The sequence below is a fragment of the Pantherophis guttatus genome, chromosome 1 (assembly GCF_059756535.1).
Source record: "Pantherophis guttatus breed Tessera chromosome 1, ASM5975653v1, whole genome shotgun sequence".
Lineage (NCBI taxonomy): Eukaryota > Metazoa > Chordata > Lepidosauria > Squamata > Colubridae > Pantherophis > Pantherophis guttatus.
Window position 1 is genome coordinate 294,916,289 of NC_142063.1, and position 16,068 is coordinate 294,932,356.

At 42.0% G+C, this 16,068-nt stretch overlaps 1 protein-coding gene across 2 annotated transcripts in view; it reads left to right on the forward strand.

Moving 5' to 3' along the window:
• The window catches only part of TP53BP2 (tumor protein p53 binding protein 2), a 52,233-nt gene that overhangs the window by 27,356 nt on the left and 8,809 nt on the right, over window positions 1-16,068 (forward strand). For both annotated transcript variants that reach the window (XM_034427903.3, XM_034427902.3), the window contains exons 4-12: window positions 142-221; window positions 1,566-1,667; window positions 2,743-2,917; window positions 3,317-3,498; window positions 3,807-3,971; window positions 4,284-4,521; window positions 5,826-5,954; window positions 6,976-7,130; window positions 9,608-10,091. In XM_034427903.3, the coding sequence (XP_034283794.2) occupies window positions 142-221; window positions 1,566-1,667; window positions 2,743-2,917; window positions 3,317-3,498; window positions 3,807-3,971; window positions 4,284-4,521; window positions 5,826-5,954; window positions 6,976-7,130; window positions 9,608-10,091 (1,710 nt within the window). The remainder of the gene's footprint in view (window positions 1-141; window positions 222-1,565; window positions 1,668-2,742; window positions 2,918-3,316; window positions 3,499-3,806; window positions 3,972-4,283; window positions 4,522-5,825; window positions 5,955-6,975; window positions 7,131-9,607; window positions 10,092-16,068) is intronic.

Sequence of the window (16,068 nt, forward strand, 5' to 3'; positions counted from 1 at the left end):
ATTGTTTTAAGTATTTATTTAAAATTCTAAAACAATTTGATTCTTTTACCATTTCATTTTTCCAATTGTATAAAAGGAATGCTATACTTAAGGAAATTCTGTTCTTTAAAAGTGATATTTTTTGTGTTTTACTTAATAAAGGGAGTGGGTCATGGATGCAAGATCCAAGTTTGAAGAGAAATGGCATTAAAATGCCAGGTGAAAGGAAAATGGAGAATGGAGTAAGTATTTTCATTAGCACTCTCAAATAAAACTAAGCACATAATTTATTCTAGTAAATTTACAGATGTCTTATTTTCAGAACATTTCATGCAGTGTTTTAAGGCAATCAGTCAAACAGGTGGTAGCATCTGTCCAATCTTGTCGAAGCAGGTTGAATGGAATTCACAGAGAATTCTAGGACTATAATCTAGATTGGCCTTTTGAACAAAAAATGATAATGGCAAATGATATACATATTATTACCAAGAAAAATTCATGGCTACTGTATATGTTGTCACCCTGGAGTTTTGATCACCTTAAGGGAGTCTAGTTTTAAGCAATCCCAAATTGTTTGAAACAGATAAAGAGCTGGATCTTTCAACTAGGTAATCAGTTCCTTCTACAGACATGTGTGCCATAACCTTTAGGAAAGTTGGGATTCTAAGACAAAAAATATTTTGAAACTTATTTTTTATGTTTTAGTCCACTGATGATTTTTAGTTCTTTGGATTTTTTTTCGTTTTTTTCCCCTTTTAATATTTCTCTTTTTAATTATAAGCCACCCAGAGTCAGGCAGCCTTTAAATTGTAATAAAGAAATGAAAGAAAGGTTCAAATATAAAGAAAAATGATAATTAGGCATAATAAAATAAAACATACTATGCTGGGGCAAGATACAGGGTCTATAGGAAAAACCAGGTCTTCAGTATATCTGTAAAGACTGACAGGTTTAGGTTTATTCTATAAGCAACTTCATGCTTGATCTAGATAAACAAGTATTAGTATAGCAAGATGAAATACAGTATGAGGCATTATTTCTCTCTAATTTGAACAGTCGAGGAAAATAATTTTAAGAAAAGTGTCAGCTATGTGGCTTCTTTAAACTTTGGGGATTAGGATAAATCTCTCTGTAAAATATTCTTCCTGTGTAAAGTTCCTGGTTTTGTTTTCTACTTGCTATATTTGTGATGTGAGAATAACTATTTTTTAGCCTCTAGTCAAATTGGCAAGCAGCCTGTATTTGCATTGTGCACTTGGATTCTCCCATAATTTGCATGTTGGGTGGTTCATTTACTCTTGGCTTCTGGTATTCAGTCAGTCAAGAAAGTTGATAGCTGGATGCTAGTAGACATGGCAATTTCTGGAGAGTTTCTCTTTCATTATTTTATTCTGTGTCCATTGGATAAAAGAGCTATCAGTAACTTAATGGTCTTTTTCATCAGGAAATTATCATTCCACATTCAATTCCTTCTTTACAACAACTCCCAAAAATAAAGGCAGCTTTTTACATTTGAAACCTAGTGGCAAATTTATTGTGTGAGTTTTAACAAAATATCATTTACGTATCATTTTTTAAAAATGAAGGTCATTGTTCCTCGGATGGACATGACGCTGGCAGAATTACAGGAAATGGCAGCACGACAACAGCAGCAAATAGAAGCACAGCAGCAACTGCTGGCTAACAAGGTTTGTTGAAATACATTTTGCGTCTATTTTGTGTGTGTGTGATTTATGAATTTTTTCAAAAACATGATAAAGTAACTTTCTTCACATGAGTTTTGTGAAGTATATATTTCTTTAAAAGTGGGTTGGAATTCTTTAGATTCTTCTAAACTGTGTGGATAAAACAATATGTTAAGATGAATTAAGACTGTGACAAGGATGCCCATTAAGTTGATAGAAAAGCTGGGATATGGAATCAGGCACCATCGATGTCAAATATGCTATTCATTTAAATTAATTGAACCCACAGTATATAAGATATTGAATATCAATGGATAGAGTATGCTTCCCTTATGCTTACTATCCAAGGATCAATCCTGTTGTATTGGAATCCTTTTAGGATTCTTCAGTTGGGAAGATTAATAAGAGAATGAAATCTTCCCCAATGTGTAAGAATTACAAAAATGTGTCTGTGTATAGTTAAACATTTCCTTGAAGGCAATTTTGATTATTAAAATTGACACAGCTCTTCTCCAGGTATCTTGATAATTGGGAGACTTGGGTAACCTAAACTATAGGTTTAATTTAATCTGATTGTCTTTCTTTGATGAGTAACATGCTGCTGGCGGCTTGTGCTTAATAACAAATAATCAAATGAATTGTGTTCACTGGATGTACTGCAGAGAGTTTGTTTATTTTAGGAATAATAGACCAGTGTAATGTACAAATAGTCCTCAGTTTACAACAACAATTGGGACTAGATATTTCCATTACTAAACAAGGCAGTTGTTAAGTGAGTCGTGCCTAATTTTACGACCTTTCTTGCCGTGGCTGTTAAGCAAACCACTGCAGTTGTTCAGTGAATCATGTCATTAAGCAAATCTGCTTTCCTACATAGACTTTGCTTGTCAAAAGCCAGCTGAGAAGTCACAAACAGTGATCATGTGACGCTGGGGTGCTGCAAGCGCAACAACCAATCATAAGTTACTTTTTTCAGGGCTACTGTAACTTTGAATGGTCACTAAACAAATGGTTGTAAGTCGAAGACTATCTGCAATGTATTTAAAGTTGGCTTAATGCTTACATTGTATACCTATAGGAGCAGCGTTTAAAATTTCTGAAGCAGCAGGATCAACGGCAGCAGCAACAAGCTGCAGAGCAGGAGAAACTCAAAAAATTAAAAGAAATTGCTGAGAATCAGGAAGCCAAGCTGAAAAAAGTGAGAGCACTTAAAGGCCATGTTGAGCAGAAACGGCTCAGTAATGGGAAATTAGGTGAGCTATAATTCAATTTTGAAATTCTGATTTGTTGAAAATTTAAATATTTATAATTAGTGCTGTGCTGGAATATTTTTCAGGGTTACATTTCATAAAAGTTTTCTGTTCTCTCTAGGAAAATACACTCTAACACCATCTTTATTTAGTTATTATATTGTAGACTTTCAAATAATATTCCTCATAAGGCAGTACATTTTCAAATGATAACTCCCTAGCTTCAGTTTTGCTTAGGATTGATAAAATGTGTTTTTCCTTTAAAACTTTATGCTTAGTTTTTTTCCTGGCTCTGTGCTGGAGAGCAATACAGGGTATCTGTCCCTTTAATTGCTATCTTGGGAGCAGCCAACATTTGGTCATTTCTCCACTACTGCTATTGTATTCTGTTTTCCTCTTCAGTGGAGGAGATTGAGCAGATGAACAGTTTGTTCCAGCAAAAACAACGAGAACTGGTACTGGCTGTGTCAAAGGTAGAGGAACTTACTAGGCAATTGGAGATGCTGAAGAATGGCCGGGTTGATGGTTACCATGACAACCAGTCTGCTGTAGCTGAGCTTGACCGCCTGTATAAAGAGCTTCAGGTAACTGCAATTCTACCCTGCAAACCTGCAAGAAGGGTTAATTGGGGTGTATCTCCAACTGTCTCAGGAAAAAAAAAAACCTTAGTAAACAAGAATTATATAATCCCTAACAATTTACATAAATTAACTTACCTTCTAGGTTATTTTTTGTATATAATTATAATTACCAGCCATTTTGTGGAAAGAAATAAAAATCTAGTCAGAGCTACTTTTCCAGACTTCTTTCTCCCAAACTTTTGCATAATGTTCTGTTACTTGTCAGGTGCATTCTAGCATCATCCTGAAAAAGTTGTTTCTTTTGCATTCAGCTGAGGAACAAGCTAAACCAGGAGCAGAATGCCAAGCTGCAACAACAGAGGGACTCTTTAAACAAACGCAACTCGGAGGTGGCAGTTATGGATAAGCGTGTTAATGAGCTGAGGGAACGGCTGTGGAAAAAGAAAGCTGCGCTGCAGCAGAAAGAGAATGTACCAGTGAGTGCCAGAAAAGAAAAGAAAAATCCCATTCTGCTATGGAAGCTTATTTAGGTGGATGAGCGGGCATGTGACATTGGTTGAGGGTCTCTCTGCTGTATTCCTAGCATTTTTCTTATATCACGGAAACCATCTGAAATAACACATCGGCATTAATCTACCTAGTTTTTAAATCGGGAGAAATGCTTTGGCCCCTTCGTGCTCTTTGTAGAATGAATACTTGATTTTTTTTTGATACTGAGTTTTTCCTGGACAGGTTTTACGTTACAGCATTTAATTTCTTTTTTAATCTGCAATTTTAATCTTGCCTAGGTGTCTTCAGATGGGAACCAGCCGCAACAAGTTGTATCTGCTCCAAGCCGAGTGGCAGCTGTTGGTCCTTATATCCAGTCTTCCACCATGCCACGTATTGCCTCAAGGAACGAACTGTTAGTCAAACCGGCCTTTCCAGATGGGACTCCAACTTTACAAGTTGTTGATGGTCCATTAAAAACTCAGACATTGCCAAACATGAGATCTGGTGTTCCTTCACAGACAAAAGCTCCAAGTGGTAAATGCTATTTCCCCCCTTTTTGCTTTCTACTTATATGAAGTGTTTTGACATTTCCTCCTGTCAGCGTATGTTCTAGCAGTTTGTCATGCAGATTGCTAAGTAAGGCAATTAGCCTAATTAATTCCACAGGATATCTAAAGAATAATGTATCTATATGCTTTGTTCAGTTAGTTGAATTAGTTGAAATTCTGCTTCCAAATGCAGAATTCTTTCAGACCATACAGTAGGATATATTGATTATATATCAAATATATATCCATGTAATATATAACTATATAATATAAATGCAAAAAACATAGATAGTTGTTTCTAGGTAATTATTTCAAATTCTCATTGTGTAAAAATAGATGATCTAATTTTTGTTTAACAACATAACCGTTTCCTGCAGATGCTACAAGGGAGATAAAGAATATAAAATATTGTCTTACAAAGTTATATTTTTGCTTCAGAAACAAAGATTGAACAGAGATTTGTTATAGGGTTTGTTCAGCATTCATTCATGATCTTTATGAATTTGTACAGTTTTTTTTAAAATAAGCTGTCTGTTGCCATTATCAATTGTTAAAGCAGATAGCAGTTTTATTTTAATTTACTGTGTCTGAATGTTTCTACTGGGATATTTGTGGATAACATTCATGTACTATACTAAATGAACCCCATAATCGGGGGTATGCATAGTAAGGAAATTTGTGTTCTGCGTTTTTCTAGTGTGTCACATATTGGAAATACTAAAAAAAGTGAGCTATTTGATAAATAAAAGAACATGCCTAATTTATTTTCATGATTTATTTATTTATTATTCGTATTTCTCTGGGCGGCTTACACCAAAGACAGTATACTAAATAGCATATTGCCCCCAACAATCTGGGTCCTCATTTTACCCACCTCGGAAGGATGGAAGGCTGAGTCAACCTTGAGCCGGTGAGATTTGATCCGCTGATCTGCTGAACTAGCAGTCAGCTGAAGTAGCTGCAGTACTGCACTCTAATCACTACGCCACCTCGGCTCGTATAATAGCCAAACCTATCTTTTATATATGAGTTGACCATAAATGGGTGTCTTCTATTTGGGAGCTATCATTAACTCCACTATGTATATTTTCTTTTATTAGCTACTAATATTGATTAGAAGAAAACAAGATGTTTTAATATTGATGCTTTCCTGCTTTGGCCAAAATTAACAAATTGGTTAAAATTATGTGAAAATTAATATATTACATAGGATCCTTTTATGTAGACATCTATCAAAATAAAGTTTTGCAAGTTTAAAATTAATTTCTCTGTTCTTCATGTGTACTACAGGAACTACAACTGCTGCTTCAAAACCCCCACTTGCTATCAGTGATTGGAATAACTTAAGTGCTGATAGCTTTATCAATCAAGGCTCAACTTCCTCAGTGATAAATGTCAGTAGCAACATTGAAGGAAAAGGTAAACTACTTCCTGTGAGGATTTCAGTAATTTATTTCATTGATGGTTTGTTAACACCTTTTTAGTTAGTATTTCAAACTCTTTCCAGAATAAGGATTGAAGACAAACGTTCAGACATGTGCCAGATTGTGATTTTTTAAAAATGTAGCAAGAGTCATCAAGCATATGTAATTTTTTTTTACAGACTAATGTACATAGAAACACCTAAAGTACTGGGTAGGCCCCATTTCTAGAAATGTTATCAGTGAGTTCTGATGCTTCGTTTGGATTCTGGAATGGCCAGTATAAGGGAGATCCTTAGCGCTCTCTGAGCTTGGTTGTTTTCTTGCAGACATTTCATTGCCCAAACTAGGCAACATCATCAGTACATTTCAACTCTAAGCTACAAATATTCTCCTTTATTGGTACCACACATGCTTCAGAAAGCATGCAAATGGGAAAAATTTGCCTGTAGGCACACTTCCACTAGCACTGATAATGTTACCCATTTTGTGTAATGAAACATATGCAAGAAAAGAACCAAACTCAGAGAGCAACAAGGACACACAGACACACACACACACCATTTTAACCTGAACTACAAATAGTATAATTTCTCAACTTGGTTAACAGTGTATGTTTTATTTACATCTGCTTATGTTTCATGGTACTGTTGACATTTGTCAAATCTCTTCAGCAAGAAGCCTTTGTGTTCTTTCAAATCCAATGCTTGCTTCTTCATAAAGGATCTTATGCTTATGTTGTAGTACAAGCATGTTCTATATTTCATTATTGAAAGGCTTTTCTGAAAATATTATAGATAATAATGAAGAATGACTTCATTGTGTCTTATTTGTCCTTGAAATGCAAGTTTAATGCTGATTTTCTTAAACTAAACAAGCCCAGTTGTGTTTATTTAGCTGAAAACAATAACTTTATATCTAGCTTAAAAGCTCTAAAGATCCTGATAATTTCTTAGTTTGTGTTGTGATGTAGATATCAAATACCTATTTAATTTAATTCCAAGTCTGTCTTTTTATAGTTGGTGAAGGAGATGTACCTTTTAGAGAAAGAGAAAAGAAAGTGCGCCCCCTGTCCATGTTTGATTCTGTTGAATCAAATGGAAGTACTTCTGTGCCTACAACAACTACACTGAGAAAAAATCAGAGTAGCGAAGACCTCCTGCGTGATGGCCAGGTATTTTTAATTGTGTTTTTTTTTAAATCTTGATTTAGAGAAGTATCTAAGTCCATTTGATACAATAGGCATTGATTAAATAATATTTGAGATCACCGTAAAGGGAAATTGCTCAATTTCCGGGAACAATTGAGCAAACAACAGGGGTTACTGTGAGGTGTGCAGCCAAATGCAAGTAGCAGATTTTCACCATCACAGAAGAAAAGGACTCTCCATCTCTAGAGGCACTCTTATATACATTCTCTGCTTTATATTCTTCTTTCTTTTCTTCTTAATCACATTTCTTATTGGTGGAAGAAAAATAAAAACAGTCCTTTCAGATGCTGTTGGGGAAGAGAACCTCTAGGAGCAGCTAAACGCATCAGAAACTGGAGGGGAAATTGTCGTAAATGTGAGCTGGTTGCCAAATCCCTAAAATGCAGTCATATGGCTACGGGATGGGGAGAAGGGGGAGGGATTTTATAACACTCAAAAAGTGTCTTCTAGTCCATAAAGCTTTCCGAGGCCATCTTAACTCCTCCTTAACCAGATCATTAAATGACTGGTCATAAGCCAAGGACTATCTGTATATTTTTCCTGATCACATAGATACTACCATAGGATTTGTCATTTGCTTCTTTTATTCTGGTTGAATCATGGCAGAAAAGATTCAGCATTTGCTCAATTTAAAAGTATTATGGCTGTAATACCTTTTACATAATTGTATCATTCTTTCTCATTTGATTGTGTATTCTGTTCTCTGGTAGGTGGTTGTTGGCTTTGTGGGGTAAACCAGATAGGAATCACAACCCTATGAATTAATTCTACTTTATTATAAACCTACATTGACAGATTCTTACATTCTGAAAGTACAGTCCTTGCTGTTTATAGCCTGAGAAACTAGGGAGGGTCTCTTTCTTGCAGCATCTCTTTGCCCTCTCTCCCAGGTTGTTCCCACCTATCATGACAGAAGCACTCTGTAACTTTCACAGTTGGAAACTTATTTACAGTGAAGTAAGCATTTAGATGTGAGTCTGTGGAGTATGTTTCACATTGCTATGAAACATTTGGAACTGATGCACCTACAACTGCTTCTCAGTGGCTGTGCACTACCAGAGAAAAGCAAAACTCTAGAGACTACAGTGAACAGACCAACTATCAGTAACACTGCTGTAGCAGCATTGACACATATCATGATTTGGAGGTTGTGGGGGTGTTCATCTTTCTATTTGGGTTCTTTGGAATTTTGTTTTCTCCATGATCTCAGGTCATGGAGAATCACCAGGTCCAATAATAATTGGACCCCTATATTTTAGTAATTCTGTGGTGGTCAAGAAAGGTCCAGTTGCTGATTGTCTCAGTTTGACAATGGACTTATAGCCTCACTTTCTTCTTCACAAATATTTATGTTCAAAATTTATTGAAATATGCAAACACTTCACTAATGACAAGCTGGCTCTGCCTGTCATATCTTCTTGACTCTCAGTTCAGGATGTTCAAGACACTCAACAGAATCTTCTATCATATATTCTTACAAGATTAAGTGGGCAATTATAAAAGCTTCATAACCAGTCTTCTGTCCCAGTCAAGATTCTCTGCAATTTCTTTTACCTTTGAAGATCAATTTTTTATTTGTTTCTTTGTGAAGTGTATATTTCCTTATTATTTCTATGTTCTGTACTACTCTGTATGTCAATCGAAGGTTTCTGACTGGTTTACAATTATTTCTTCTTGTTCCTGTGATTCCCCCCCATCCCCCGTCCCCCCTCCCCCCCCCCCCGGTCTGGTAGCTTAAATAGCCCTTTCCTATTCTGTTGGTTGTATTCTGTTATCCTGTATAATCAACACACCTTTCCCTGGTGCAGGTGTTCCTTTCAGCCATTCTCTTTCCATTGGATCACTAAGTTGTCCAAAGCCTGTGGATTTTTGACAGCTTGATGTTACACAGATGGAAAGAAGGTTGAGCTTCTGTTGAAAGAGCTCAGTAGATAATATTCTGAGATTTTGGATTACTTGGGGCCAGACAATTCCTCTTGGCCTAAGTTACTTCATAACTATTAATTTTGTAAGGCAGGAGTTCTTTGTATGCTACCTAATGAATAATAATACTCTGTAATTTTCTAAGCAAGAGTCAGCAATATTTTCAAGCAGTGAGAGCCATGATTTTGCAAGATATTGCAGATGCCAAAAGTACAAACGTGGGAAGGGAACCCTTTTTTGTTTTATCTTCTTGATTAAAAATGTTCCAAAAATGAGGATTCTTGTGAGAACACTGACATTTTGCAATATTTGACTGTCTTGTGAGATTTCACCCTTTAATATTTATGTATTTATGTTTTGGAGATTGGTGACTACCATCTAACCCCAACCCTAATACAGTATATGAGCGAGGTAAAATAGATAGCATTATCTTGTGTACTATTTAACTTTTGCTATTATTCTGCTAAAATAACATTTCTTTTGAATGTCTTATTTTCTTGGCTGTTTTTGACTCACAGATGGGTTCTAAAAGTGTCGCAAAAATACCACCACCTGTTCCTACCAAGCCAAAACAGATCAACTTACCTTATTTTGGCCAAATTGGTCAGCTTCCTTCATCAGATGCCAAGCCTGAATGTAATGTCCAGAAGCTGCCTCTGGCAATTGCCAGCACAGGAAGTAAGCAAAAGCCACCAGCTGCACTGACACCATCAGCATCTCAATATGCTCAACAAAAAATATGTGTTTCCCCAAGTGGCCCTCCTCCTAATCTGGATCTAGCTCTTCCCAAACAAGAGAGTCCTCCTGCAGTAGCTGTGAGACCTTTCACTCCTCAGCCAACCAAAGAAGCCCCTCCACCACCTTTTCGAAAGCCACAGACTGTGACTACAAGTTCCATCTACAGCATGTACACAAAGCAGCAAACCCCTGGGAAGAACTTTCAACAGGCAGTACAGAGTGCTCTGACAAGAGCCCAAACTAGAGGACCTCATTTCCCAAGTGGTGAGCATTTAAGGATTTTTGCTTTGCTTTGTCATGCTCTGTTTTTATAAAAGGCTGTTTCTAAAGGGGAGAGCAGCTTGAACTGTGGTGAGAGTTCAAGGAGCTACTCTGTTTAAAGCAAGGGCTAGTAACTTGTCTTACCTAGAGCACTTGGAGCTGGAAAGACTGGTCCTTTATTTGCTGGTTGTTTAAAGAGAAAAATTAAGTCAGTGGTTTGTAGTAACATGAGCCCTAAAATTACAAATGCATTTGTGTCAGCTGTTATTAAAAAAAAAGATCTACTTATTTTGTTGGGATTAGGATTGCGCAAGAAATAAAAATGCCACTTACATTTAATAATTACATGTTCATCTGTATTTCATACGGATTCTCAGATTTGACAATATCACAGCTGCTCATAGCAGTTTGCATTGGCAAAATCTGGGGTAGATTTTGTCCATGCTCATGCTTTGCTTTTGTAACCTTGATTAAGGTTTTGTCTCCCTTGATTAGGGAGACAACCTTCTGCGCATGCCCCAAGATGGCGCTCTGGCGCTGAGTCTCGGCTTCTTGGGGGCGATGCCTTGGCTTGGGGGGGCTCAGGGGGGTCATTTCGAACATCTATGACCCCCCGCCCGGACGAAGCAGCATCTGAGGAGCCCGTTGGAAGCTTTGTCGGCTCCCCGGACCATCCCAGCGCTGAGGGGGATGATGTCAGGACGGCGGTGGGTGACGGCGGTCTGCGGCCTGCAGGGGAGCGGCACCGGCGGCGGCGGTCGCGGGCGGTCATGGCGGCGGCGGCGGCAGCTCCTGGACGACGTCGGCGTTGTGAGGCCCCTACGGAGGTTCCCCACGCCCCTGGATGCCTCGAGGTGGATCTTTGGAGGCAGGGGGCGGCTAGGGACGTCCGTGGGGGGGCCGATGGCGACGATGGCGATGGGGACTGCGGAGGCCGCGGCGGTGGTCGTGACGGGGGCGCCTAAGGTTGGGGCGGCTCCCAAGGGCCTAAAGACTTCCAAACAGACGGCCCAGGACTCTTCAGCAGCGGTTTTAGGTCTGATTTTGGGGTGACTGGAGAGTATATGACCCTTGAGGGAAGGGTTACCCCCAGGGAGACCCAGAGCCCCCCCCCCAGGGTGAGCTGGATGGGGGGGGACGAAATTGGGGAGCTTTACCCTCTAGAATGGAAGGTTGAGGGTTATTGGGGCTGGAAAATGACTACAAACTTATGCGGTTTGAATCCCCCCCCTCCTTCCTTCAGACTGAGCTTTGGCCTATTGGCCTACTACGATCATAGCTTCCCATCCATCTTGGCCTGCTGAACTACTCCTAATTTTTTCCCATTTCCATCTGGCCTGTCTGGATTCCCTACCATGTAGAACTTTTCTGACGAACATTTACGAACTTAAACCTCCTTTGAGCTGGATATTGGATTCCCTGATGCTGCTAATCCCAGGAGGGATACTGGTTCTATGGACATGGGGCCGAGGAGGCGGAATATGGCTATCCTCACCCTTGAGCTTTCTATCAAAGTCCCCATGGATTGGCCTGGTGAGAGACGGCCACCCTGGAAACTTTCGGGGTCGAATGATATGCACCTCCTTAGCCACTGTCGTGAGAGGACAGTGGAGCTTGGCAGCCTGACCATGGACTGGAATTTTCCCTACGCTTATAACATCAGTGGTCCCCCACCCTTGGACTGTTTCCCCTTGATAGCTATATGTATTCGGTGTCGGAACTCCTCGCCCTGCGAGATTCTCCCCTCTCGCAGATTTGGCCCCCCACATTATCGAGGGCCTATCTCGATGACGGACTTTGGAGTCCGGAGAGATGGCATGGAGCAAGGAAGAATTTATGGGGCTTTTTAGGGAAATTTTTAAAGATTTTAAGGGGTTCTGGGGGAGGGGGTTGTAATTATTCTTTTAAAGATATTGGGAAGACGACTAAGGCGGATTGGGGGGGAAATCCACCAGGGTCAGAGCCGTGCCCGGCACAGGGTAACGATCCGGGGGGCACCGGACGAGGGATTGGGAAAGGGATGGGGGACGATATCTATGAGGGCTGTACCATCGGCACGGTGAATGGGAGGGGCAGATATGGCGGGAGCAGGGGACCACATCAGGTGCTGGGGGCTCGCACTTGCTGTCTGAGAGCAATTGCTTGCCCCGGTCCCCAAGGCTCTGCTCGGATACTAGGTGGCTTAGATACTCAGGAGCTGGGCCTTCGGCTGATGCTGTGCAATGCCAGGTCCGTGGTCAATAAGGCCCCCCTCATTCACGATCTTATACAAGAGGGAGGAGCGGACCTGGCGGGTATTACGGAGACCTGGTTGGGCCCGGAGGGTGGCGTCCCTCTGGTTGAAATGTGCCCACCAGGCTTCAGAGCATTCCATCAGCCGAGGGCTCAGGGGAGGGGCGGGGGGGTGGCGGTTATTATTAACGAGGATCTGGGTCCGAGGGAGACCACTGTGCCTCAGATAGCCGGATGTGAGTCCCTCCTTGTGAGGTGGGGCCGTGGGGTTCAGATGGGCTTGTTGCTTACGTACCTGGCTCCCTGCCGCGTGGCAACAGCCCTACCTGAGCTACTCGACGTGATAGCCACGGTGGCAGTAGATACACCCAGGCTTTTAGTCATGGGTGATTTCAACTTGCCATCCGTCGGTGAAACGTCTGAGGTGGCTCGGGAGTTCATGGCTTCCATGACGGCCATGGACCTGACCCAGTTAGTTCATGGCCCTACTCACAGGGGAGGTCACACTCTGGATCTGATTTTTGTCTCTGGCCAGTGGTTGAGTGGTCTTGTTATAGGGGATATAGACATGGAACCCTTGTCATGGTCTGACCACTCACTCCTTCGCCTAGATCTTCGAACCGCGACCCCTCGCCGCAGGGAGGTGGATCCAATTAGATGGATCCGCCCCAGGCGCCTGATGGATCCTGATAGGTTCCAGACGGAGCTTGGGCCATTTCCTGAGGATCTAGCACATGACTCGGCCGAGGACCTGGTAGCCGCCTGGGATCGGGCGGCTGGTGGGGCCTTGGACCGAGTTGTGCCTTTGCGGCCTCTGACCCGATGCCGATCCCGTGCGGCTCCTTGGTTTACTGAGGAGCTGAGGGAAATGAAGCGCCGGAAAAGACGCCTGGAGAGCGGTTGGAGGGCCAGTCTCGCTGAATCTGATCGAACACTGGTAAGGTCGCATATTAAGGCCTACCTAGTGGCGATAGAGACGGCAAAGTCTAACTACTTTTCCGCCTCTATTGCGTCATCAGGGAATCGTCCGGCTGCCCTGTTTAGGGTGACCCGCGCCCTGCTCCATCCAGGAGTGCGGGAGGATCCCTTAGAAGGCAGGGCGGAGGATTTCGGACAATACCTGTATGACAAAATCGCCCAGATCCGGGGGGATTTGGACTCTGACTGGGTAGATCAGGGCAGGGTGACGAGGAATAGTCTTGAGAATGTTATCTGGGAGGAGTTTGATGCTGTGACTCCTGATGATGTGGACAGGATTTTGGGGAGACTTAGTGCGGCCACATGTTTACTGGACCCGTGTCCCTCCTGGTTGGTACTGGCTTCCCGGGAGGTTACACGAGGCTGGCTCCAGGGTGTTATCAACGCTTCGTTGAGTGAGGGTTACTTCCCCACCGCCTTGAAAGAGGCGGTGGTGAGGCCTCTCCTCAAGAAGCCGTCCCTGGATCCGGCAATATTGGCCAACTATCGTCCTGTCTCCAACCTTCGCTTTATGGCGAAGGTTGTTGAGAGTGTGGTCGCACGACAGTTTCCGCAATTCCTGGAGGAAACATCTTATCTAGATCCGTTCCAGTCGGGTTTCAGGTCTGGGCACAGCACAGAAACGGCATTGGTCGCGTTGGTTGATGATCTCTGGAGGGCTCGGGACAGGGGTTGTTCCTCTGTTCTGGTCCTGTTAGACCTCTCAGCGGCTTTTGATACCATCGACCATGGTATCATGCTGCACCGGCTGGAAGAGTTGGGGGTGGGAGGCACCGTGTTGCGGTGGTTCTCCTCCTTTCTCTCCGACCGGTCGCAGTTTGTGTTGGCAGGGGGGCAGAGGTCGACCTCGAGGCCTCTCATTTGTGGAGTGCCGCAGGGATCGGTCCTCTCGCCCCTTCTGTTCAACATTTATGTGAAGCCGCTGGGTGAGATCATCCGTGGCTTTGGGGTGAGATACCACCAGTACGCTGATGACACCCAGCTGTACATCTCCACCCCAGGCCACCCCAACGATGCCCTTGAAGTGATGTCCCAGTGCCTGGAGGCTGTACGGGTCTGGATGGGGAGGAACAGGCTCAGGCTCAACCCTTCCAAGACTGAGTGGCTGTGGCTCCCGGCATCCCGATATAGTCAGTTGACTCCATCACTGACTATTGGGGGCGAGTCATTGGCCCCCACAGAGAGGGCTCGCAATCTGGGAGTCCTCCTGGATATGCAGCTGTCCTTGGAGGATCATCTGACGGCTGTAACCAGGGGGACCTTTTGTCAGGTTCGCCTGATTCGCCAGTTGCGGCCCTTTCTTGATCGGGATTCCCTGTGCACAGTCACTCATGCCCTCGTCACCTCTCGCCTTGACTACTGCAACGCTCTCTACATGGGGCTCCCCTTGAGGAGCACCCGGAGGCTCCAGCTGGTCCAGAACGCAGCAGCGCGGGTAGTGACGGGAGCAGCATGGCGCTCCCATGTAACACCGCTCCTGCGCGAGCTGCACTGGCTCCCAGTTGTCTTCCGGGTGCGCTTCAAGGTGTTGGTTATCACCTTTAAAGCGCTCCATGGCATAGGGCCTAGCTATCTGCGAGACCGCCTGCTGCTACCGACGACCTCCCAGAGACCCGTGCGCTCCCACAGAGAGGGCCTCCTCGGGGTGCCATCAGCCAAACAATGCAGGCTGGTGACCCCCAGGGGGAGGGCCTTCTCTGTGGGGGCACCCACCCTCTGGAATCAGCTCCCCCCAGAGATAAGGAGAATCCAAGACCTCAGTGCCTTCCGTCGCGCCCTTAAAACCCACTTATTTAAACAAGCCGGGCTGGCTTAAGATGAAATTTTTAACTGTTTTTAAATGTTTTAAACGTTTTTAATTGGTAAATGAGTTTTAATTGGGCCAAATTTATATATCTTTTAATTGTTTTTAATATTTGTTCTGCATGTTTTTTTTAATCTGGCTGTACACCGCCCTGAGTCCTTAGGGAGAAGGGCGGTATAGAAATCCAATATAAAATAAATAAAATAAAATAAAATAAAGTTAAAAAAAAAATACTGATAAACCACACTCCTTTCTTCCAAACTGCTCATGATTTCTATATTTGAGAGCAGCTGCCTTAAATATTGAAGATAAAAAAATCTTCCAACCATTTTGGGTTTGCCACAATAATTAAAAGAAATTGTGTGCTCCAATCACAAATTTATCTACCCTATTTTAAGATACCCCTTTTTATATATTATTACTTACATATTGAGGTGAATCCAGATAGGTTCTATTTAGATACAATGACTTCTCTTCTAACCTGGAACTGACTAAGCTGTGTTTTTGTGGAACACATGCTTGTTAATTGTCAATATTGAAATTTTTAATTGAAATTCATTCACATTTTTATTTGGATCTTCAGATGTTGAGTTGGAATGGTATAATTCAAACTACAACAGTTTCTCTTTTTACTAGAGAAATATGTACATTTTCTTAAGTGCAATATATTAAATGATGGCTCTGGATTTAATTGTGCTTAAGTACCCCTTGTAATCAGCGGGATATGTTAGTCATAATTCCAGAAGTTACAGTGGGACTGCATTAAGCACTAATAAGTTTGGCCCAGCTCAATATTAAAGACTATTAATTCTGATTGACTGTTGCTTCAGGATTTGTTTGGCAACTGTCTAATTAAACCATGTACATAATGTATTGACATTTTCAGTGCAAGTACTTACACTGCTTAAGAGAGAAGTTGCTTTTTATTGGCAATATTAAAATGTAAGTCATGTTCTAGTGGAATTG